At 33.8% G+C, this 26,628-nt stretch overlaps 1 protein-coding gene across 2 annotated transcripts in view; it reads left to right on the top strand.

The window, feature by feature from the left end:
• LOC135838791 (probable G-protein coupled receptor No18) overlaps positions 1–26,628 on the top strand; it is a 163,825-nt gene that overhangs the window by 127,392 nt on the left and 9,805 nt on the right. For both annotated transcript variants that reach the window (XM_065354547.1, XM_065354548.1), the window contains exons 4-7: positions 5,799–5,943; positions 10,302–10,530; positions 19,648–19,834; positions 20,963–21,048. In XM_065354547.1, coding sequence (XP_065210619.1) covers positions 5,799–5,943; positions 10,302–10,530; positions 19,648–19,834; positions 20,963–21,048 — 647 coding nt within the window. The remainder of the gene's footprint in view (positions 1–5,798; positions 5,944–10,301; positions 10,531–19,647; positions 19,835–20,962; positions 21,049–26,628) is intronic.

The raw sequence follows: 26,628 nt of genomic DNA, 5'->3' as shown, positions 1-26,628 counted from the left end.
AATATTTTTCAGTTATGGTTACAGTTATGGTTCATTTTATCGCAACAAAATTGAATAAGTATAGGGCAAAACGCCCTGACGTCACAAGGTGTATAAATGGTGGTATCTCTTGATTCCCCTTACATTCTGTAGACTTCATTGGCTTCAAGCTAGTGATTGTTCTGTCCACTTTGCATTTTGATATGCCAAAACTTTCAAACCATCTCGAGGATCTCATTATTTTAAGGCTCTAAGTTGAAGAGAATTTTGTTCCCTTTCCAACTGTATTACATTTTTTGATATCCGCAAAAGTCTTCCTTGAGAAAATTCACTCAACTAGCTGAAAAAGGTAGACCCCCATTTTGCAAAATGGGGCTATCGGCGCGATATTGGTATCAATTCCATATGACTGAACCCCGCTGAGTTCGAAAATACCATTACTTTCAAAATCTGAGGAAGAGGCATGCCTCAAATTTGAGATTTTCTGAGTAAAGTTTTTGCATTTTTCTCAGAAATACCCCAAAATTACAGTTTTTTAACCCTAGACGACACGCTGACCTTCCATCGGCATTTTTATGGTCATTTTCGGATTCTACAGGTCAATTACAATGCGAATCGGCCGTCAATACTTTCGCATACCTCTACCGCGAGTGCACAGAGGGGTCAAAAGGGGTTAAAAATTGGCAGTTTTTCGGCATTTTCTTACAAAAATCACGGTTTTTGAACTGTGCACCGGATATAATTGGCGGAAGAAAGTTCTAATGGTGATTTTCGAATTCTACAGATCAAATACTATCGAATAAGGCTCAGAGCCACTTTTTACACCCCTCCAGGGAGAGAAGAGAGGGGGTCAAATTTAATTCTCATCTTGCTTGTGTTGAATTAATTTTAGAAATGTAATTAATATAAGTATGCATTTACTTACCATCGTGATAATAATATTTGTATCGATGTTTTTCGTACCGCCGAATCCAAATTTTCAATTATTTTTTTGATTCCAGCCACGGGGGGAGGCACCATATGAGGGGTGGGTCCATTTTTCACGAAAAATCGACATGTATATCAAAATGTAGGTTTTTGAGGGCGCTGATTTCAAAAATGCTATCGATTTTTCATTTTGGTGCAACCCAAGGAGATGATACTGCGTTCAAGGGGTGGGGATGAAATTTTTCACAAAAAATCGACTTGTATATCAAAATGTAAGTTTTGGAGGACGCTCATTTCAAAAATGCTATCGATTTTTCATTTAGGTCCAAGCCAAGGGGATGATACCGCGTTCAAGGGGTGGGGGATGAAATTTTTCACAAAAAATCGACTTGTATATCGAAATGTAGGTTTCGAGAACGAACATATTAAAGAATTGGGATGGCATTATGTCGTAAGTCGATTTAAAAAAATTGGAAGTTTGTGAAAAATGCGATTTTTTGATTTGAAGCATAAAAAAAAGTCTCGACTGGTGAAGTTGACCTCTATTTCTACGTATTCCGTGAAAAAATTGATAAAAATCACACTCATAGCAAAAAATTAAAATTCGTTTATTTTTTCAATTCACTCAGAATTTTATTTTTTTTGGGATGAGTTTATTTCATGGAGTGAAGAGGGGTATTCAACTTTTTCAACGGATACGTAAAAATTTTTGAAATCAGCGCCCTCAAAAACCTACATTTTGATATACATGTCGATTTTTCGTGAAAAATGGACCCACCCCTCATATGGTGCCTCCCCCCGTGGCTGGAATCAAAAAAATAATTGAAAATTTGGATTCGGCGGTACGAAAAACATCGATACAAATATTATTATCACGATGGTAAGTAAATGCATACCTACTTATATTAATTACATTTCTAAAATTAATTCAACACAAGCAAGATGAGAATTAAATTTGACCCCCTCTCTTCTCTCCCTGGAGGGGTGTAAAAAGTGGCTCTGAGCCTTATTCGATAGTATTTGATCTGTAGAATTCGAAAATCACCATTAGAACCTTCTTCCGCCAATTATATCCGGTGCACAGTTCAAAAACCGTGATTTTTGTAAGAAAATGCCGAAAAACTGCCAATTTTTAACCCCTTTTGACCCCTCTGTGCACTCGCGGTAGAGGTATGCGAAAGTATTGACGGCCGATTCGCATTGTAATTGACCTGTAGAATCCGAAAATGACCATAAAAATGCCGATGGAAGGTCAGCGTGTCGTCTAGGGTTAAAAAACTGTAATTTTGGGGTATTTCTGAGAAAAATGCAAAAACTTTACTCAGAAAATCTCAAATTTGAGGCATGCCTCTTCCTCAGATTTTGAAAGTAATGGTATTTTCGAACTCAGCGGGGTTCAGTCATATGGAATTGATACCAATATCGCGCCGATAGACCCATTTTGAAAAATGGGGGTTGAACCCACACCCCAAATCACCCTCTTTCCCTTCCTATGGGACTTGGCGATGGGCTCCCGGGCTCAAAAATTTCCTTTTGGTGTCCTTGTTCATCATACCAAATTTCATAGCTTTATCATGATTTGCCGTTTATTGCTTAAAATATACATTTTGCCACTGGACTAGCTAGACTTGTAAGGTTTAGCCTACCATTCACAGGGGGGTGTATGTATGCAACCTGAAATGCCCGTTTTGCCCTATAACAAAATAAAGAAACAAATAAAAAGAAAAAAAATACCTAATAAAAATTAAATGAAATTAAACGCAATGAAAGGATGAAATAAAAAATGAAATTTATTAATATTATACAGTAGTCTATTAATTAAATCAAAATCAATTCTATTAAATACCTAATAACGAGAATAAAATGAAATGAAGTGATATAAAAATGAAAAAAAATCAATAAAAATAAAATTACTTAAGTAAACAAAATGAAATGAAAATTGAATTAAATCAAATTACCTACATAAAATTGAATAAAACGTGAAATAAAATTGCATTACCTAGTTGAATGAAAGATGATATTATGTACGAGTATTTAATACCTAGTTAATGAAATTAAATCAAATTAGATTCATTTAAATATAAAATGACAAAATAAAATGGAACATGAAATTTAATGAAGATTAAATAAAATTTGAATGAATTGAATCGAATCAAATTGAGTGAAATTGAATAAAATGTGAAATGAAAATATGTATTTTAAGGTACCTAGGTTATAAAATTTAATCACATAAAAAACGTTCATTTCTGCATGTTTCATTTTAAATTTACACTCCCAAGGGGGGCATGGCCCCCTTCGCCCTCCTTGGCTACGCCACTGCACTTTACCAATTGATTATTTAAAAATATATATATGTATAGAATATAAAAGAATCAATTTATTAAAACGCTCATATTTTCATTTGAATTACAATTTTTTTGCACCTATTAATTTTACAAATATTAGGTTTTCTCCATGAATGAATCAATTAAGATTGTGAATCTTGCACTGATTCAACTCAGAAAAAAAACTCCATCCCTTGCAGTTTTTTTTTTTTTTTTTTTTTACAATATTTTCCCCCGAACGTAGGACGATTAAAACCCGCAAGGAAAGTAATTTACAAGTCTATTTTCACAAACACCCACCTCTAGGATAAAAAAAGATTGATAATTTTGAAAAATTTTCACGCTCGATAAAGTTCGCTTTCCTACTTACTTACCGCGTATTCAAAGCTAAATAAAAATGTTAATTTTCATTAATTTATCATCTTGGTTTTGAAAATTTAATTTTTTTCGGCTCGTAATACGTGGGTAATTTAGCCGATTAACTCGGAAAAGTGGATAATATACTTCGTGTTTGGTGTTTAATTTTAAAAAATTAACGAAACTATAGGAAAGTTTTTTTTTACGATGTTACATTTTTAAGTTGACCTTTATTTTTCCCATTAATAATATTCGTCTTCGCATATTTTATGCGTAAACTTACATAATTTATTACGCATCTTCTCGTAAAACTGACGACGAGTTCAAATACTCGCGTACAAGTGACTTGCACTGCATAAAGATGTCAATTCTTAGCGAAAAACTCTTTTTGAAAATTAAAAAGAAATTTAATAATAATGAAGAGATTAGTTACTATATGACGAAAAATAGGAATTTTAAATCATAAAGTTTTCCTTATAATAAATACGCGTTTATATCGTTTGATAAATTAAAATCAGTTAGGTACCTAACTAAATATGTTAATATTTCACACCGAGTGGAAAATTTGAATCAGATGAATGAGCATAGATTTTTAAAAGTGTAACGTTTAATTTCAAGTTGTTACAATTACTGCAATCCATGTATTTTTACCTATCTTATAGCTACCTTCTGCCTAACTCGTGTTCTTCACTTAAGTAAATTGCTACCAAACTAACGACGTTTATGTATTTTATTGTTTAATCAAGGGAAGTATTTAATTTCGCTAGGAATGTTCTTTTTACGTGCTTTTATGGCTATAAATGGAAATTCAGTTATTAAATTCCGTTTTAAAATACGTTTTGGACCGAGGTTAAATACGTTAATGTTTTTTAACCGCGATTTTTCCTCGTCTTTGTCTTTCTTACCTGACTAAAGCCTGGCGTATTTTTTTTCTTGAATTCGACACATCAACGTGATTAAAATTATACCAAGTATACGACGAATTCAACCAAAAAATTCGTTTTAATTTTTTTTTCGAATTCGTTCGTAATAAGTACATATACGACATACTTGGAGTTAGATTCACTCGTTGTTTGATTACACTCGCGAACTTTTCCAACTACGAGTATAAGGATATTTTTCATCTCGTTATAAATCCCAGTATTTTGTTTTTCGATCTTGATAGCTCGTTTCAGCCTTATAGAGTGATCGGGATTGTTGTTGTTTTTTTTTTTTCGTTCGTGTTCAAAATCAACACGTATAAAAAATATTCTATTTATTCGAAATTCACTCTAATACTATTGAAGATTTCATGGTTTAAGTCGGATTTACAACCACTTTCTGAGGGAAAATCTTATTTTAGGTGTTTTTCTTTCGTCGCTAAATTTGAACCCGACGTTTTGGTATAATCTTCGATACAAAAAGTTGTTTAAAGGCTGATTTTATACTGGTTTATATTTTTATATTCAGTTCAGATTTCCTTATTAGGAATATATCTGTTGTTCTGTTGGCAGTTTAGCAGCTTGTTTCAGAGTGAAGCTGGCTTTATGCTGCGGAGGAACAGAGAATAGGCTTACTTTTTCATTTTCGACTTATTGAAAACTTTTTCAAATCTGATTTAAGTTTTTGGATTTTTTTAAAAACACAGACAGGGAATAAAAACCAATAATTTGTACACGTTTTTATGATATTTATGGGGTAGGTATTTTAATTATCTTGCGATGGTTTTAATTTCTATGATGATTATGAAACTACCCAGGCTTAATTTTACGATACATACCTACTTACTTTGTGTTTTTATGGTTTGCCTAGATCATATCAAAACGAACTATATCATGTCTATAATAATTTATTCAATTTCTACAACAGTGTATGATGTTGACTGCTATGGAAAAATTTTTCAGAATATTTTCCTGCTTGATTGGTGATATTTTTTATTTACAATTACTCATCATGCTCGTAAAATAACAAATCGAGATCATAGAGTTGTTAGAAATCATTATGGAAAAGCTTTCGAGGGATTATAAGTATTTTTGAACGTTTAAGGGCTGACCATGACCAAATGCGTATAGAAATGGAATTTCCTATCTAATACATCGTGAAGCAAAGGGTAACCTGAGACAATAAGTGAGATGGCAAATTTTCTGCTCAATTATTTGGTAAAATGACCGCATAGTCTGTCGCGTTATTTTCAAGATTTGATATAATTAAACGAGAGTTTATTTTGCGTAGGTCGGCAATACGTTAATTATAATAGCTGTGATAACAACCAGACGTCTGAGAACGGTGACCAATTGCTTCATCATGTCATTAGCTGTAGCTGATTGGTTGGTGGGTGCATTTGTTATGCCTTTGGCTGTGTCGTCTCATCTCAGAGGTAACACTGTTTTTTGAATTTTTGTCACGCGATACTCGAATTACCTTGTACGTTTAATTGTAAGGCGTGTTTTTGAAAAGCATAGATAAAACGAACGCATTGCGTTGATGAAAGTGAAAATTATAGTCTATAACGAAATGTTTACCTAAAATTAACCATATTAGGTACACTATGTAGTGTGTGGTAAAAGCTCGTTTTCAATTTCCGAACACGAATACAACCTATCCATTTAATTTAAAATTATCTAACGTTGGATAGTATTCATTGTATGAGGAAGCACGTTAATCCTGCAGTTTAGTGATATTGTGAACGTGCATAAATAAAATAGATACAAATTGACGAAAACAGATTTTTATTGAAAATAGAGAGGGATTCCATTTGCAGAAAATTTTTTCAAACTAGACAAAAACAAGTCGGAAAAGTACTTTACACTCTATTTTCGACTTTCTGAATGTAAATAGTTATGGTAAATTTGAGTCACTACGCAGCTTCCAGCAGATTTTTTGAATTTTTTAGTTGTTTTTGGAAAAAATTGTTATAAAACGGGCTAAAATGGAATTCAGCAGTTATAAACTTTAATATACCAATGTCCAAGGCCATTTTGAAAAATTTGAACGCCAATTTTCAAAATTCGTTTTTGTAAATTCAATTTACAATTTTTTTGAGCGATTAGGTCACCATTTCTAGAAAAAACGAGGAAATTCCTCAAACGCACAAGAAAATTTGTTTGTGGTATTTCAAGGTTAATTAAAAACCTACCTATTCACCAAAAATTTCAAAAATTCAAAATAACTTTTTTTGAAATCTCAATTTTTTAAAGCATTGCCAAATTTTGGAGCAATAATTTAAAATTTTGAAGAAAGAAAAAACTATAAGAAACCATGCATAGCGACATTTGGTGGCCAGGCGACCTTAAGAAGACAGGCAGAACGGGCAAAGACCCTGAGAGAGCAGCAAGCAGACAGACATCTTGTGAGGCCAGACAGAAAGGTCAATGGCATTCATGAGGCCAGACTGACGACTTTGAGAAACCAGACAAACAGGTCAATCACCTTAAAAGACTGGACAGACGGTCCGACGAGTTCGGTAAGGCAGGCAGGCAGGCAGACATCCCTGAGAAGCCAGACAAGCAGACAGACGACCTTGAGAGACCAGACAGACAGTTCAATGATCTTAGAATGGCAAACAGATGGCCAGACGACTCTGGGAAGCCAGATGAACAGGTTAATGACTTTGAGAAGCCAGACATGGCAACCTTGGAAAGCCATACAGTCACGTCAATGACTTCGATAGGCGAGACGGCCACACATATAACTATGAGAAGCCAGAAGACAGGTCTATGACCTTAGGAACAGACGGCCTGACGATTTCCAGAAGCCAGACTGATTGGTCAATGACCTTAGGAGGTCGAAGAAGCGACCACATTACTTTGGGAAGTCAGATATACAGGCCAATGACCTTGAGAAGCCAGATAGGCAGACAGACACCCTTAGAAAGCCAGACATCCATGCCAATAACAGCTTGAGAGGCCACCGATCAGACCAACGAAGATCAATGACCTTAGGAACATACGACTAGACAACATTCAGAAGCCATACTGATGGGTCAATGATCTTAGGAGGTCGAACAGGCAGCCAGACGACTTTGGGACGCCAGGTAGACAGGTCAATGTCTTTGAGAAGCCATACAAGCAGACATGCAACCTTGGAAAGCCAGACAGTCATATCAATGACCTCGAGAAGTCAGACAGATAGGTCAAAGACCTCAGGAACAGACGTGCAGGCCGCTTTGAGCGGCCACGCTGATGGGTCAATGACCTTAGGAGACCAAACAGGCGGCCAGACAACTTTGGGAAGCCATACATGCAGACAGGTAACCTTGGAAAGCCAGATATATCATGTCAATGACCTCGAGAAGCCAGATAGATAGGTCAATGACCTTAGGAACAGACGTTCACACGACTTTGAGAAGCCAGACTGATGGGTCAATGGCCTTAGAAGGCCGACCAGGCGGCAAGATGACTTTGGGAAGCCAGACAGACAGGCCAATGACCTTGAGAAGCCAGCCAGACAGATATACAATATATACATACAGACAGACGACCTTGAAAAAAAATCAATTTTAGACACAATTTATCAAAATTTTGGGGCTCCATCCACCTCTCATCTTTTTACTAATCCCATCAAAAAATGTTCATTGTTGTAAATAGGTATCATAAAAATGTACGCATTCCTGGATTTTTTTCAAATTTTTAAAATTAGGTTAGGTATAGCTCCAAAATTTGGCAAGCTTTTGAAAATTGAACATACAAAAAAATGTCCAACTTTGAAGTTTTCATTTTTCCGAATACCTAATAAGAAAGTGCTTTCAATTTACACATAAAGGTATGACGAGAAATTTCAACAGCGAAAAAATCACTCCACTTGTGCCAATGATGGCTGGAGGGCCCATGTTGACGATTTTCTTCCTTTTCTAATGTGAGGAACCCGCAAAAAAGTTTTGAGCAAAATCGGAGCACCCAAACCCAAAGCTTACAATGACCGTATTATTAATAGGGTCTTTTCAAAAATCATTTCCACCTGTTGAATTAACCAATTTTTTCATAGTTTTTCAGGATCTAAAATTTTCAAAAATCCGCTCCAAGGCCTTCGAAAGACGACCAATCGATTTTAAGGGTTTAAAATAGGATAGATCTATTACAACATATAACTCTTTTTCAATCATGTTTTACCTCAATTTGATCAAATTTTGAGTTGTTTTTTTTTTAATCAAAAATGCGCCAAATTTTCATTAAAAAAAAATTTGTAAACGTATTTTTTAAATTACGTGTTTTAAACACATTACGTAGCTTATGACACTGCATTGCATTTTTTAATTTTTTAAAAAGTTTAAAATGCTTTTTCCAAAGGCTCATTTTTGGGTTTTTGGAGTCAAATGATCGACAAAAATGAATGGTTCTGTATTTGTTTTTTTTTTTCATTTGACCCTTTCTACTGTTTGCCTGTCTCCCTTTAGATTTCATGACTGAATCGACAAAATTGAATCCGAATGACTTTTCCACCGACCTTCTCCTCGTTGGAGGATTTGGTTTCTTTCCATTTTCGGCTCCTGGTGAAATTTTTGGGAAAATTAGAAAAATTACTGGAGATTTCAAAATGGGTCAAAATTAATTACCTACCTATTGATGTTTAGGAGTTGAATTCAAGGAATTATTTACATCGGTTCCCTTTACTCAAAAAAATGTACATACCTTATGTCTCATAAAGAAGTTTAAAAATCGTCACGCTTTTGAATCATCTGGCTTGGTTTCGTTCAAATTAGAGTAATGCCAGCTCAAAAGGTTTCCTTGTAAGTACATAATACGTATAATTTGAATTTTCAGTTGAAAGAAACGCAACATGTGAATTTCGGCCATTCAACTCTTACTACCCCGCGATGATTTCGCAAATACGGTGCTACTAACTGTGTTTACAATACAAAAAGGAATATTATAATATATTATAATAAAATGCAACCTTTTGTTATCGTATTATTGCGAATGTCGCGTATCTACAATTCGTAGGGAGGTATTTAATTTCACGCAATACGTATGTATATACAAAACTAATGCCGGGCAATATACTGAAAAGAAGTCCTTTTTCTAAGGCATCCGGCCCGGCTACTGCGACATACGATTTGCAATAATTAAATTCCTAACTATACACAGTTACACACGTTCATGTTGTTGGCTCGTTAAGTGAAGTTTTCGTACTTACATTTAGAACAATAGGGGATCCTTTTGCAAATATTTAAACGGTAATCTATTACTACGGAGGGACTCTTGAAAAACGCGTGTACCAAATCTAGCTCACCTTTATATAGTTTTCGTTTTCGTACCAATGCTTATACTTACACGCAGAGTGCCTCAAACTGTATACTTTTACAAGTGTAAATGAAAATTTCAATTTAATTTTATCACAGTCAACCAATGCCGATACCTTAATGCGAGAATTATTTCACGATTACTCTATAACGTGAGTTTATACGTGTTTCGAGTTATTCATCAGGGAGTTATTAAATATATAGGTATACGTACAATGTACCTATACAAGTAGCAGATATGGTATTTATAAATTAATTTGTTTACTTAATCAATGGTAGGTACTTGTGGATATGTTGTAATCCTTTTACCACCGCTAAGTTGCCATGTTTAAGCTTATAATTATTATGACATAGTCTACAGGTACTGTATAGTTATATATGTATACGTTCGTACATACAAAATTCGATAGGTATATTTTACGTATTATTATGCGGAAATTTCCTGGCAGAATTTTTAATTTCTATATACAAAAGACGTATTATTTCTCCTCTTGCAGGTTCGTGGGAATGGGGATGGTTACTATGTGATATATGGATTTCGTCAGATGTGTGCTTGTGTACGGCTTCCATACTGAGTCTGTGCGCCATCTCCTTAGATAGGTATTTTGCTATAACTAGTCCATTAAATTATTCAAAAAGACTTCGATCCAAAAGATTGGCTTTCGTCATGATATTAATTGTCTGGGTTACGGCGATTTTCATCACTTGCCCGCCCATGTTCGGATGGTAAGTGAGATTTTCCATAAATATTTATCTCTTGCGAATATACATACTTACGTATCCTGGTGCTTATAGGTAGATTTTCTAAGTACGATGTAGGTACCTATATACCTGTAGTTGTTACTAGATTGTTATTTATTGATACGATAAGAGCATTCTGTATTTGAAATCACTGCTTCATAGTATTAGTAGAGGAGAAGGTACAAATATGGACCCCCTCTAGCTTTTTGGCCTTAAAGGGTAGAAAAAATTATCAAAAAAATTTTCGAATATACCATTCGAAAGGCCAAGACTCTAGTATATTGTGTAAAAAAATTTTTTGTTGTTGTTGATAACTCATGGAGAAATTTGAAATTTAGAAAAGTGACATAAAGTGGTACAAATATGGACGCGGGTACAAATATGGGCCCTAGGGTGGTTCATGTAACATTTTTTTTTGAAATCTTAAGGTCTTACCTCCTAATTTTGTTCCTTTTGATGAAAAAATGACACCATAAAAATTTTGTTGAAAAATAATAATGTTTAGAGGTCGCGCACAAGCGTTGAATGTCCTTACCTTAATGCCAAATTCGAGTATGTCCATCCAAAAAAACATTGTCGTTTTGCGTCACTGATAAGACTCTGGGAAGCCCTGAATTGAAAAATTTGCATCTGAGTACAGTTAAAATGCACCACCGAAGATGCACGAAGTTGACCAATGTTCAATCAGAACTCAACTAACCCTTCCGAGCATATCCAAACCTTATCAGTGATGCGTAAAATCGTACTTTTTTTGTATGGACATACTCGGATTTGGCATTAAGGTAACGATTGTTGAGAGCTACGAGCGCGCAAAAGCACAATACTTCCCACGACGGTGCCATGGGAAACTCAATGCAGCTCAACTGGGTTGATTCTACGCAACTGTACTGAGAGTGGCATCCCCACTACAACTTATTAAGTGATACCAATTTTTTTGGGGGGGGGGTTAAAACAACTCGCACCTCGGGAGTAATAACTGTAATAAGGTCACATCTCAAAAAAGTGAAATTTTACAGGAGAGTGATTTTCTTTTTTTTTAAAACTTGATTCATTATTTTTATCAACTTATAATTAATTGTGAGGAATGAATAGCAACTCATTTTAAAGATCTGGTATCCTACCTTCATTTAGCATAAGAACAGTTTGAAAAATAAAATCTTAAAGAGGAAATATTTCAATGTTTGGAAAACATTTTGAGTTATAACCTTTCATTAAAGTTGATGTGGAGGCGAAAGGAAGCGTCCAAAAAAAATTTCATGACAACAAAGTTGTAGAGAATTAAATTTCCAATCGACATAATGTTGTTAGTTTTTTTCTAGAGTGCTTAGTTTTTGAGTTTTTCTCAAAAAACTAAAATTTCACGATATGTGCAAATTCATTTTTCTGAAAAGTGATCAATTTAAAATTTTTTTTCCATTTGGTACAAACCAATAAAAAATGCACTCCTTGTGACTATTTCTAACTGACAAACATTCAAAACAATCAAAACTATTTGTTAACACTTTGTATGTACAAAATTTGCTCAAAAAAGGTGGAGTTTTTTGAGATGTGCCCTTATAACTCCAAACAACTTGCAATCTTGTTGAGATTTTGAGTTAGGCCATTTGCATTTTTTACAAGATCTAGATAATGTACCCAACTCAAAGTGTAATTTTTGGCTGAGGGGGGTCATACAAACCCCAAAAATGCAAAAACATCAAAATCAATTTTTTTTGAGATGTGACCTTATTACTCCGGAGGTGCGAACTATTCCAAAGTATTGATTTATGATTTTTCAGCTGTAGAATTCATTTGAACCTGAATTATGGAATTTAGAAATCAAAAAATTCCATTTTTACTAAGTAATGGCTCTTAAATTGATAATAGTTGATAAAACATCAACTATTTAACTACAAGTAGGTACTGAATCTTATAAAATATTATTCATATTTCAACGTAAATTATCCCATAAATTGTTTCCCTTTGGTTTCAAATTAGAATAGAATAATACAAACACAAATTCATACTCGTACTTTTTTCTTTACTGTTCAAATCTTTCGTATGTTATATTTTCACCTTCAGTGATCTTTGGAATTGAAAAATTGTCGTTGACTCATCATTAATGACATCTTAAAAAGTTCACCAAGGACTAGACTTACTTATCATGCATTGTAGAGGGGATAACGTGTTGTAATCTGCTTCGATCCAACGAGGGGACGCAACGCTGCGTTCCCTAACGCGCAACCATGGGAAGTTTTTGCTCAACGCGCTCATACCTTCTCAACATTTAACTCTCATGCGTGACCTCTAAATATTATTTTTTTGACCTGAAATTTTTTGTCAAGTGTTTTCTGACCAAATGGAACACTTCTAGGGGGTAAGCTCAAAAAATTGAAACATAAAATTTTTTCTATTGTTCTTTGAACCACCCTAAATTGGGCCCCCTCAAAAAATGTATGAAAATTACAGAAAATTGTACAAAAATTTATTTAAAGATGTTTTTCGATGCTTTGGACTTATCTTCTTTGTTAATAACACCTTTCTTGGTATTCTAAAAACCATTGAATCAAAATTAGATGAAAAAAATTTAGGGGTCCATATTTATACCCATGCAAAAAATTGGACAAGGTTATGAAAAATAAAAAAATCATGGTCCCATTTTTGACACTTTGGACTTGTCTTCTTTGTTAATAACACTTTTCTCGACATTCTAAAAAATATTGAATCAAAATTAGGTAAAAAAATTTAGGGGTCCATATTTATACTCATGCAAAAAATTGGCTCAGTGTATGAAAAATGAAAAAAATTATGAAAATCAGTTGAAGTAAAGACAAGTATGAAAGTATATTTTGAAAGTACACATTGTAAGCTACTTACTTCGCTAATGATTTTTTTTCCAAACTTTATTTGAAGTTGATGAATTATACCGAATGAAAAACTTGTAAAATTTTCCATTGGGAAGGAAATAATGCGCAAAAAAAAACAATTGCTGATGAGAGACACCCAAGTTTGTATGGATCCGAAATAAGTACTTGGATCATCCATACTACACTACTATAGTATAATTTTTAGAACCCAGTATGACCGTAGCGCTAGTAGTTGTACTCTAAACCATGGGGGGGGGTCCATATTTGTACCTGGGTCCATAATTTTACCTTCTCCTCTACTTACTTGATGTTTTAATAAGATGCAATTATTTTAAGAGATATAAATTAGCGTAGAATATCAAAAATTCAGCTATAGACATAGACATAGAGAGTGGCAAAACATTAAAAATCTGAATACCTATTTAAAACAATAAATTTTCTGAAAGCGTTTTCCCCTTTAAAATTCCAATAAAAAAATCAACAAGTGAAAAAAATGAGAAATTGAGAGAAAACCAAAAAATATGATACATACGTACTTACCTACCTAGATAATTACTTCTAGGAATAAAAATAAAAAATCACAACCTCCCCCTCCCCAATTTGTCTATACAGAGTGATGATATATTATCATGATCAGCAAGATACCAAACAGAAATGCAAAATTTTTGTTTTCTGGTATAACTTACTGAGTTACTGGTAAACTTAGCCTGAATTGTCAAATTATATACAAGTGGACGATGTTTTCCAAAACACTCATACGAACTGTATAAGCTTCTGCTATCTTATAAGACATTGTTTTCTATTTTGTTGAAGCGGCATTCAAAATCACTCACGTGTATATAAGTTTGCCAACTCTGAGAATTCGCGGCGAAAAATTATTCAACTTGAAATACCACTTCCTTCACATGATAAAACTCTTTTGCAGATACAAATTGATTTAATTTGTGAAATTTCTGCATTATTGATGCGTTTTCTCAAAAATAATACTCACCAACATTATTATTTTATATATTATGGAAATTCTAAGATGAAAAAATCGGGTTAGGTAACGAAGGTGTATCTTTTCGTGGGTATACTTCATTTTATAATTTTTTTGATGTAAGTAATGATGATTTTTTATTTTTTTCGTCGCAAAATTACCTGTGATCAGAAGCTAAAGTACATATTATAGTTACATTGATCAGCATAAAAAATTTTGAACAAGACAAAGTAGAATCAAATAAAACGCAGGCAAAAATACATCGCCATATCCTAAATTTATTCTAATAAGGTATCAACTAAGATTCATTTTCTATCGGCTTAAAAATAAAATTTGGGCCAAAGATTTGAAAGAATCAAAATTTTACCAACTTGTGTTAGAAAATTTAAATTTGATATGTAAGGCATTGTAAGGCCAATTTTCGACTCCTCGAATCGATTAAACACCATTTTGAACCGTTTTGACTAGTTCTCAAGCTTCCAGGTGTTTTCATAGTCACACTTCGAAAATTTCAGATTTTCAAAATTGACGTAAAATGATCCAAATTGATTTTAGCACATTAGGGTGGATCGCCGCCCCCGCCCCCTCGAAAAAAAGTCGACGGATTTTGACCAAATTCAGAAAACATCTTTTGGAGTTGAAAGTTACTGAGAAAAATTTTTAGCTTCGCAGATGCCCCTGGAGAGGAGATTTAATTCCTCAAAGTCAAAGAGGGGGCATTTTTGAAAAAATTCGAGTTTTTTTCGTTTTTGCCCCTACCCAGCCTGTTTTGGGAAAAATGATCTCGTCTCAAATGACCTATGTTATTGTCATTCAAAGTCCCAAGACCACTTTTAGGGTTTTATTGAGCGATTGAAAATTTGCAAATCGCTTATTTAAAGTTTTCTCTTCGTGAATATTTCGCATCAATCATGACAAAATATTTAAAGATATCATTTCTGAAACTGGAGAAATATTTTGGAACGCTGTAAAGCCAACGTTTTTGGCTAATTTGAAAAAATAGAAAAAAATAACTCAAGTTTTTGGCTACCATACTCGATCAAGTACGCATAGGATGATTAACAAGCATCAATAATTGCATTTATACGTGTACGTGCTCAAATTAATTCGGATATTTCTTCGTGAAATTTTTTGAAAATCTTGAATGTCTAAAATGTGGCGGGAGACTCCAGATTGGCCCAAAACTACCTCAAATTGACTATAAGCATGTTAAAATTATAGGGCATTAAATCAATATTAGCTTTCCAAAAACATGCAGTAAAAATTTATATCAATGAATTTATCTTTCAAAAATTGACTGGAGGCTCCAGAACGATTAAAAATGGTTCGAATTGCATTTCCAAATCAATAAAAGAGCGAAAGAGCTCAAAAATGGGTTGCATATCTGATTTAAGTTTTCTAGGCCAATTTGGTACGGTTTTGATTTTCTCACATTTTTGATCGATTTTCAAAAATAATTTTTTGTTCTATAAATTTTGGCTAATAATGCATTTACTGAATACTCTTTTGATTCCGTTTTTCTTCTTCAGCCGTTTTCCTGCCTTCTGAAGGGGAGGGGGGCTTTTCGAACTTTTAAAAACTGATTTGAAATTTTAAAAATGACCTTATTTTTTGCATACCCTACTTTCATACATACCTATGTAGTTAGTTACCTAACAAGCGAAGCATCACAATCTTCATCACAGAAACCTTAAACCAGGCAAATAAGAATCGATAGAAGACCCCAAGCCAAAATACACCAACAGCCAAAAATTTCTGCTGCTGAAACTCAAATTTCGATTTTTGACAATTTTTTAAAAATTCAAAAAATGGGAAAAATCAAAATTTTACCAAATTGACCTGGAAATTTGGAGTTGCTTTGTTCCTTATTTCTGACATCTGAATTTATTGGCGATGGTTTTCAAACGTTTTGGAGTCTCAAGCGGATTTTCAGATTCTCCATTTTTATGAAAAAAATGTTGTGAGATGAAAATGAAATTCAGCACTTATAATCAGTTGTAACTTCGGATTCACCATCTTTGTAAGCAATTCTTTCGACCGACGCAAGCACATAAATGTATTTTCAAAATAGTTTTATACCAATTCAAATGCAAAAATCCGATTATTTTTGAAAATTGAAAAAAAAAATGAAAAAAGTAATCGTTTGCGAACACAAATAAAACAAAAAAAACTGAAATTTGACTGATACCCTAGATAATTTTCGAGTTGCCAAGTCAATTGATCATGGTTTTGAACAGTTCTTAAAATCTCCAACAAATTTTCATTTTTCATTTTTTTTTTTTTTTTCAAAAAAGTTGTTGAAACATTTTTTAAAGTTGAACCGACGCCAAAATAGTTTAAAAGAATATGCCAAAATCGATCAAATCGGTCACAAATGATGAGAAATATGAGTTGATGGGTTCTAAAATAAATTTATTTTCACCTTATATGTACTTACAGCGTTTTTTTTTCTGTTTTTTGTTTCGAAAACTAGAAAACCTGAAATTTTTTAAAGGCCTTAAACCGGTTTGGAACAACTGCAAATGAACTCAAGAGGTCGAAAATGGGGTACAAACAAAATTTTAGCTTTTCAGGTTAATTTGGTAATTTTTTTTTTTTTTGTAAGAAATGGGCCAAATTTTAAGTTTTGAAAAATTTGCCAAAAATTGAAAAATTAATTTTAAAAAAATCAAAGACTCCGGGAACTTTTTTCATCAATGTTGAACAGTTGCCTGGATTAGATGCACTCTTGAAATTTATTGGCAATGAGGGTGAAGGGAGGGGAGAGGAAGGGTCACAGTTTGTGCTAAATATTAGCTATTTTGACTAAATTGATTAGCGAGTAGATGTAGGTACCTGTTTTATTTGACAATTGTTTACTGAAACTTTCAAAAATTTTCACATCAAAAATAATGTTGTTCATTGTTTAACTTTTGAAATTTTGAATTTTTGAAAGCTTTTGCTCTTGTTCTGGTTAGGAAATTTTCATTTTTTTTTCAAAATCGATAATCTGTTATTTTTTAGATCTGAAAAATATTAAATCCCCAAAAATCAATCTCATGTTTCCGAAATTACGTGTTGCAAAGCTAAAGCTAGGTATTATTGTCATGATTACATTTCTGATTTCATTGGCGCCCAATTTTCCCCCACATCATTGTTGATGTGTTGATGCATGCACACTTTTCATATTTGAATAAAAAAAACTCAAGAAAAAATCACATAAGTATTACCTGGCTATTTTTAATTAAATGAGGGAAATGGTATTTCAATATACGTACAGTATGACACAGAAGTAGTGCCCGGTGGCTTTTATTTCTAAGTGGAACGAGCTAGAGAGATGAATGAATCGGCGTTGAGCAGGGAAAAATAAGGGCTTTCAAAAGCAACCTTGAAAATTTCAGGCCCATGTCCACAAATTGAAAAACCGGTTTGGTCAAAGAATTCAAACTGGTTTTTATTGGCGCAATGTATTCTACACACTGAGGCGACAAAGAAGTGATATGAATTTTTTGAAACCGGTTCGTTAATTTGCAACCAGTTAACAAAAAATACCCAAAAATTGTAGATAGAGAAAAAAGTTTGGAACAAAAGTTGTAGCGCGTGAGAAATTACACAATTCTGTCTAATCACATTTTGAAACCGGTTCACTGGTTCGCATTTAGTAACCAGTTTTTGACAGTCACCTAAAAATTGAAGGTAGAGAAAAATGCTTGAAACAAAAGTTGTAGGGCTTGACAAATCGAACCATTTTCGCTGATCGGATTTTGAAACCGGTTCATTAATTTGCAACCAGTTATCAAAATTATCTAAAAATTGAAGATCGAGAAAAAAGCTTGAAACAAAAGTTGTAGAGCTCGAAAAATTACAGAATTCTGTCTAATCAGATTTTGAAACCGGTTCATTGGTTGGCATTTAGCAACCAGTTTTTGACAATCACCTAAAAACTGAAGACAGAGAAAAATCCTTGAAATAAAAGTTGTAGAGCGTGAAAAATTGAACCATTTCTGCTGAACGGATTTTGAAAATGGCTAATTAACTTACAATCAGGTAACTTTTGATGGCTTGCTGCGACTTAATGAACCGGTTTCAAAATCTGATCAGCGAAAATGCTTCAAATTTTCACGCTCTACAACTTTTGTTTCATGCATTTTTCTCTATCTTCAATTTTTAGGTGATTGTCAAAAACCGGTTGCTAAATGTGAACCAATGAACCGGTTTCAGAATGTGGTTAGACAGAATTGTGTAATTTTTCACGCTCTACAACTTTTGTTTCAAGCTCTTTTCTTGATCTCCAATTTTTAGGTAATTTTGAAAACTGGTTGCAAATCAATGAACCGGTTTCAAAATCTGATCAGCGAAAATGCTTCAAATTTTCACGCTCTACAACTTTTGTTTCATGCATTTTTCTCTATCTTCAATTTTTAGGTGATTGTCAAAAACTAGTTGCTAAATGCGAACCAATGAACCGGTTTCAAAATGTAATTGGACATAATTGTGTAATTTTTCACGCTCTACAACTTTTGTTCCAAACTTTTTTCCCTATCTACAATTTTTGGGTATTTTTTGTTAACCGGTTGCAAATTAACGAACCGGTTTCAAAAAATTCATATCACGTTTTTGTCGCCTTAGTGTGTAGAATACATTGCCCCAATAAAAACCAGTTTGAATTTTTTGACCAAACCGGTTTTTCAATTTGTGGACACCCTGTGCATGGGCCTGAAATTTTCAAGGTTGCTGTTGAAAGCCCAAAAGCCACCGAGCACTACTTCTGTGTCATACTGTAGTTACATAGTTCATTTTGCCAGCTAAATATTTACTTTTTGAGTGAAAAATCTCAGAATGGCTGGTAGTGTTTTGAAATAGCGGATGTTTCTCAATTTACAATAAGGCAACGTTAGGGAATCCAAATTTATTGGTGATTAATTATTTAATTATCTATTACAGAAAATTTTTGCTTTTTTATCTGTGCAATGAGAATAAAATATAATTCAAAAAAAAAAATTCAGAATATTTTTTATTGGAATTACAACGTTTTAACTTTCGTGGTTTCCTTTTCAATTTGATCATCTTATGTTTCAACTATAGTCCTATTAACTTTAATTAAAACGCCTTTATAACTTTATCGTACTTTCAGCTCGATGTACTTACTTACATAGCTTTGTCTTTCTTTGCCTACTAAATTTTAAAGCCATCGCTAGCTAAAATAAAGTAACTAAAACTATCGAACTATGCTTCTAAGAATGGCGAATAATTACTCGACTTCCTACTAATATTTTAATTATACTCGAATGATTTCAGGCGTGATGCGGACCGACATATAAGTACAGTCTGCACGTACAATCAGAACAGAATTTACGTAGTATTTTCAGCGATGGGATCGTTTTTCGTTCCTTTAACCGTTATGTTATACGTTTACGTCAAAATTTCTCGTGTCATTGCCGAGAGACATAATACCTTACACGTGTTAAATCAGCCAACGCAGAAGGTGATATATTTCAGTTTTTATTAAGAGATATAACATAACCCATACTGATAAATTAAAGATGCGAACTTGTTTGCGAAATGTTAGACGCTTACTACACTTATAAACTTACTCGCTATTAAATACACACGTTTCGTGTACAATTCGCAACGTATGCCTGTTACCTATACCTACTCTTATAAACTCGTAAAATAATAATGTCAAACTCGAAAACCGCCAAACTAAGAATTTTCCACCTAGAATAGGTAAATTGATTACTGTATAGGGTTACAGGGAAGTATCGTTGCAATTTTTTTTCTCCATTTGAGCAAAAAATACCAACCAGACGTGATTCTCAGCTCACGCAGTGTAAATTTTGGTTCTGCTGGAGGAAAAAAATCTCAGCTGTTTTTCTCCCTCGCTCGTCAAGTTAACTAAATTTTCGTTGGTTTTTGTTCGTACCTATTCGCGTTCGTACTCGTATTGTGCGAAGGTTAATTCTGCTGTAATAAGTATGTAAGCTTGTTATCTATTCCACGCACTCTTTTCAAACTTTCATTCTAATCGCGATACCGGAAAAGTTTAAAGTTTACTCATTTGTAGAGCGAGACTTCTGTTCGTAATTCCGTCTACGACCAATTTACCCTTATCATTTTGTTGCTTCGTTGATAAATGAATTTTCAGTACACGTACAGGTGGTTTTTGACGATTTACCTACCTACCTACTTTACAACGTATAGGTACCTCTATTGTCACATACTTTAACGCTGAAAACACACGAGTATCTAGGTATTTGCTTGAAAATAAATGTTGCTAGGTAAGCAAGCGCTTACCTACGTTCTGTACCGCAAATTTAAAACCATCCGATGAAATCGACCAAAATTTTCACGATGAAATGCCAAAATACAAATGAATTGTTTCACTTACTGTGTAGGTAACGTGTGCTGTAGGCTACATTTTGTTATTACGAGTACCTAAACTTTTTATCGCGTCGTATAAACGTGCGTAGATGTTATTGAAGTAGATTTAAGAACACGATATAGGTACTTTGTAGTCTTTGTAGACTGCGAAATAATGAAATGAGCATTTTTATATTCAGATGCACAATTACTTTGATACTTATACCTCAACTTGTGTTTTTAATTATTTCAGATAAAATTAAAAAAGGCAGGAGAACCAGAAGATTCGGATCGTTCTGAAAGGATTTCATCAGAAAGTGAAGATCAACATAAAATGAAGTGAGTTTATTTGTTTAGTCATCATTGCTGAACTAGTAGATTTTTAATAAGTGCCTTTTTTTCAAATTTTGGTTTTTAAAATATTATTATTGTTTAGTGACACTAAATGATGATTTTTGAGCGCATAAACATCCAGGGGGATGGTACCGTTTCCTCCCAAATCGTGTTTTTTAGGGGTTTTACGCCATTTGCGACTGTTTTAAATCTATTGATTTGAAACTCGGTGTAAAGGTGAAGATATTCGAGGCTAATGATCCTGAATTTTTTCGAATTTTTTGGACCACAACAACAATCCCAAGATCCATTTTGAAAACTTCAAATTGATATGGAGGGGAGTTCAAATTCGGGAGAACATTCAAAATTTTAGTTTTCATATTTTTTAGTGTATTTTCTTCTTCTGGTAATTTTTTCAGATTTTTTCGAGTGGTGGTTGCTGCTCCACGGCCATAAAACCATTTGGAAACGTGTTTTTTCGTCTAAAATGGCTAATTTTGGTCTAAAATTTTTTCCTCGCAGTAGGTATAGTCCTATCATCAAAGACGTCAAACTATGTTATCAACCTTAATTTAAACCAAACTCTTCCAATTCGAAATACATCAAAAATTTGGGCGGGGGTTCAAAAATGTCAAAAATTTGGGTTTTGGGGCATATTTCCCCCGTCCCCCTGTATGTGGCCAAATCGGTTCAAATTTTCAAATTCAGCTGAAAATGCTATTTGGAAGAAAACATCTTTCCAGATTTTTCAACATTGATTTTATCACCCCTCCCCCCAAATCTGGGGTCTTTAAAATCAAAATTTGCCCCTTTGCTATATTTTTTGCATCAAGTATGGTACTCGTCAAGGGCTTTCTATTAAAAAAAAAAAAAACTAGCTTCTTAGGTAGGTATAATTGGGGCTGAATAATGAGAGCCTGCTGAACTTTTTTTTCCTGTAGCTTTACTCTATTGAAGATGATTGCAATTTCAGCGAATTTGGAAATCTTTTTTACTCATTTTCATCAGATTTGATTATTTTCCAGCTTAGAAATATTCATTTCTTAGAAGTAGGAAAAAATCAAAGATCTCCAAGCGAAATTGCAATATGATGTTTTTTGAATTGATATGCATGAATTTGTAATGGGAGGAATTGGCGCATTTTCTATCACTTAGGTGACAGAAAATTGTTCAGCATTCAGCTATTTCTCATCTTAGTTACGTAAAACTCGTAAAAGCGCATTCTGGCGGTTTAGTTATGTAAGAGCGCCATCTGGTGGATTAGTTATCTCTTGACGAACGTGTTGTGAGAGTTCTGAGCCACACTTCAGTCATCCACGGACTCGCCATGCGTAGCATGGGTATTTCATTGGTTCACCAAGATAGGTCTACATCAGGCTTCCTATCTGAAAAGATAAGACAAGTCGAGGTGTGGAGCCTTGTCTTTATGGACATCATATTTACGTAACATGAACTATTCACTTGTGATCTGTTGTGTAAATATAATTGGGATTCAAATACATGGAGTTCAAGGTGGCTCGGGTGTATGTTAACTATCATCCTTATCAAAAGCTCCAAATAGAGTCATGGACAATGGACCTGCCCTATTCGTTGACCATGCCCTTCCTCCCTGGGTGGTGCACTGGCAAATTATATTGAATACCTAGTATTCTTTCCTATTTATCCTTTAGTAATGTAATTCACTTAAGTAACATTAAATAATTATTAATTAGACTATGTATATGGGTAATTCTCAGAAAAAGGTAAAATTCGTGTACATGGCAAATTTCTCAACGGTTTTAGCATGAATTTTTTTTTTTTTTTTTTGGTCCATTCAAGAATGACCCCGCACACATTTCACACATGGTATTGAGGTTTTTAGACCCTCCTTTCATTGGTGTACATTTGATTTTATACCCCAAATGTCCTTCGACTTGGCTGTCACACATCATGTTTTTGAAAATGAATGTTATAAAGTGTCATGAACTTCATTTTTTTTGGAAAAATTGACGCATTCTCATTATCATAGAACATGAAGGTCTCTTATTGTGCAAACTGCAATTGAAATAAGTCTATAGGAAGCTCACAATTCACATTTGAAAACTGTCACACACTTTTTGCGCAAATTTTCGAGCAATTTTCAATTATTTTTGGTAGCTTCCCAATCCAACATTTTTTTCTGGTGAGTGGCTGCACTGGTTCACTGTTCTCATAGAAATGTTACCCCGCACCGTTCTTTTTAGAAACTACATTACAGCTCGTTCTGATCGTACTTATCTGTGAAGTTTTGATATTTCGCAAAATCTGTGTCCTTCGGCTTGGTGTTTTCATTTACGCCAATGAACCCACCAAAACCAATAATTGAGCACGGGAAGTTATTCTACATGATAAGTACACATTTATTACGTGTTAAAAATCGAATAATGTCCAGTAGGTAAGGCTAGAAACTAAAAAACGTTGAGATTGTCCTTCGGCTTGTCCAGCGCCCATTTGTCCTTCGACTTGGCCAAATTTCAGACAGCTGTACTTTTATCGCGCTAGTCGGCATATTACACGATAATACAAGCAAAATTTTACATTTTCTCCCTCCCCACACTTCACCTCTACCCCTACCAAAAAAATAAGTCCAGATTCGAACTCTGCGGCCTGAAAAACATAAATCAACATATTACACGATAATATAAGCAAAATTTGACATTTTCCCCCTCCCCACGTCTCACCCTCCACCTCTACAAAAAAAATAACTCCAGATTCGAATTCTACGACCTTGAAAACATGTCAATCGACATATTACACATCGATGAGGGTCGAATTCTAATTATCGCCGTTTTAGGGGGGCCGGGGTCCACAGTGGGGGGGGATTGAATTGAGGCCAACACTAGAAAAGGGATCTGGGACACATATACAAATGATTCCCACTTGAAATTTCCCAAAAAAATGATTTTCGTTTTTCAAAATTATGCATATCAAAATCGACCCTTTTTCTGAGAATTACCCATATACCATAATGGCTTAATGAATAATAAAGCAGGTATAACATAGTCGTCTGAGTTATTTCTATTTCTTATCATGCATTCTATATTTATATCTAATTCATGTCCAATTACCAAAGAGTAGGTATCGAGGCGGTAAATCGCCAGTGTCAACGTGCGTAGCACTAGGTAAAGGTTCACTTCCATGAAGTATAGGGTGGAATGTGAACCATGTAAGAGTAACTGGCACAAAGCTCCAAAAACCATCTTTACAAATTTTAGCTATTGAGGTTCCCTGGAAGTGGTGTCGGGGTTTCCTAAAAGGACACAACTTTTTCATAAAAATGATAAAACATGGAAAAAATCGACGAATTTGGATGACGGTGTAGCTCATCATCTTTGATGATTTGTCTTGCGAGTAAAAAAAATTTCTATCAAAATTGACCACTTTAGGGAAGAAAAAACAAAAATAGAAATACCACTCGAAAACTTCTGAAAAAATTATCGGTGGTGGAAAATACACTAAAAAAAAAAAGTAAAAATAAGTAGGGCTTACATAATTTTTTTGGATCTTTTCCAGAGTTGATGGACTCCTCGCATCATTTAAAATTTTCAAAATGTATTTCCGGGTCATCGTTGAGGTACAAAAATTTTTGAAAAAATCCAGGGTCGTTACTCTTCGGTATTTTTACCTTCAAAATTCAGTATTTTGGGAGGGGGAGGGTGTGGAACTTTTTAATCTCCAAGGAGCGAAAAAATGCCAGATCCGTCCAGCTGACTGAAGTGCAATTCAATCTTCTAAATTACAAGGCGATATTATTCAATTTCAACATATTTTTCCTCTGCTGAAGTTCTTGCTGAATTTTTAGAAAAACTTCACTATATGTACCGATTCATAAATCTTTTGAAATTAGGTAGCCCAAAAATCGCATTAATTGATAAAAAAAAACAATAATATCAATGGGTATAGGTACTTAAACTTTGGTCCAAAAATATCCAGGTATAGGTAACCAGTACATAGTTGGAATATGAGCAATTTCGAGATTTCATGGCATTATTTGAAAAATCTAGGCACCTTTAAAATGAATAATACGTCTTTTTTCACTCGCACTCGTGTTGAAAAAAGTCTTCCAAATGTGTTTGTATAGTCCAGATATGATACAGAGTTTGAAAAAAACATTCTAGAGCATGATGTTATAGCCACTCAATGGCAACCCTCTTCGATCTCATAATGTGATAGAGAGGGGGAGGGGTGGATCCAGAACAACCCCCCCCCCAAAACACCTAGGTACCTTGGATGTTGACCAAATTCACAGAGGTTGTTCACTTCAGGTTCAAAGTGACCAATAAAAAATGTAAGACATTTAGATCAAAAGGGGAACCAGTGGTTCTTAATAGGGTGACTCGTTTCTCAACTTTTTTCGAATTTTGATAGACCCTAGCAAAAAATTGTGACCAAATGGCCACAATAATAAGACGCAGGAGTTTCAATTTTTTTAGTCAACGTTGAAGAGCCTGGAGGAAAAAAGTATTCTCTGAGGTTCCCTTTTCAAGTATTATTTTTTTGACTACTGCATTCAGATTATTCTTTTCAGTTTTTTTGTTAAATTCTTGAACTGACGAATTTTCATTGTTTTCAAAATTTTTCTCATGTTCACCCAATGGGCTCTAATTCAAAGTCACTGAACCTAAAGCGGGGATCTTCGTTTTTCGTCGCTCCTTCATGGAAAAGTACGATTTTTCCTCTCAAAAATACGATTTTTTCTTCTCAAGAAACACGTTTTTTTCATCTCAAAAAATGGAATTTTTCCAAAAAAAATTTCAAGTCATCAAACAAGTAGCTAAGTATTTAAATAAAGAAATCCGCTCAATTTTGAGTCTCAAAATCGTCTTTTTGTGGGAGAATTTTTGAACTAATTCGAATTTGTTGAATCCGAATCTAGGGACAATCTTTGATACTGGCCACTCCCAGTTAGTAAAAAATACGATTTTTTCGTTCAAAAAATGGGACGTTTTCTTGAAAAAAAATATATCTATAAAACAAAATGAGATTTTTTTCTGAAAAAAAAAAAAATGAATTTTGTTGAATTGTTTAAAAATTAAATTAGTAAGACAATAATTTACGCATATAGGTACTTGAATGTTTTTTTTTGTTTTGAAATGGTCCTGACTTCAATCATTTGGGTACCTCATTCGCCTCTTTTCCTGAACTGAAATTTTTAATATCTCATTTCTCATTTCTCCATGAAAATGAACAGATTTAGCTATAATAGTCAATAGAAGTTTAAAACAGTACTCTAACTTTTAAAATAAAGTTCTTTCAAATAGGTAATCCGAATTAATTATTGGCATTTTAGCCTCACTTATTTTTTAAATGAAGCTTAAAAAACGAATTAGTGATTTGAAAAATGTTTCCTTCAGCCTATGGTAACTTTCCAGTATACCTACTCGTAATATTATTGAGTTCGTTATTTTTTCCTTACGCACCCAAAATAAATGTCACTTCACTTTCTTCTTTTGTGCTTGAATACTTATCGACGAGATATTTTTCCTTATCAACTTCCAAGTAGGTATGGTATTAAAAAGTTATTTTTGCATTGGTAAAAATTTCCACACATTTCAGAAATCTTTCCCC

This window comes from Planococcus citri, chromosome 3, assembly GCF_950023065.1.
Source record: "Planococcus citri chromosome 3, ihPlaCitr1.1, whole genome shotgun sequence".
NCBI classification, from domain to species: Eukaryota; Metazoa; Arthropoda; class Insecta; order Hemiptera; family Pseudococcidae; genus Planococcus; species Planococcus citri.
This window is presented reverse-complemented; position numbering and strand designations above follow the sequence as displayed.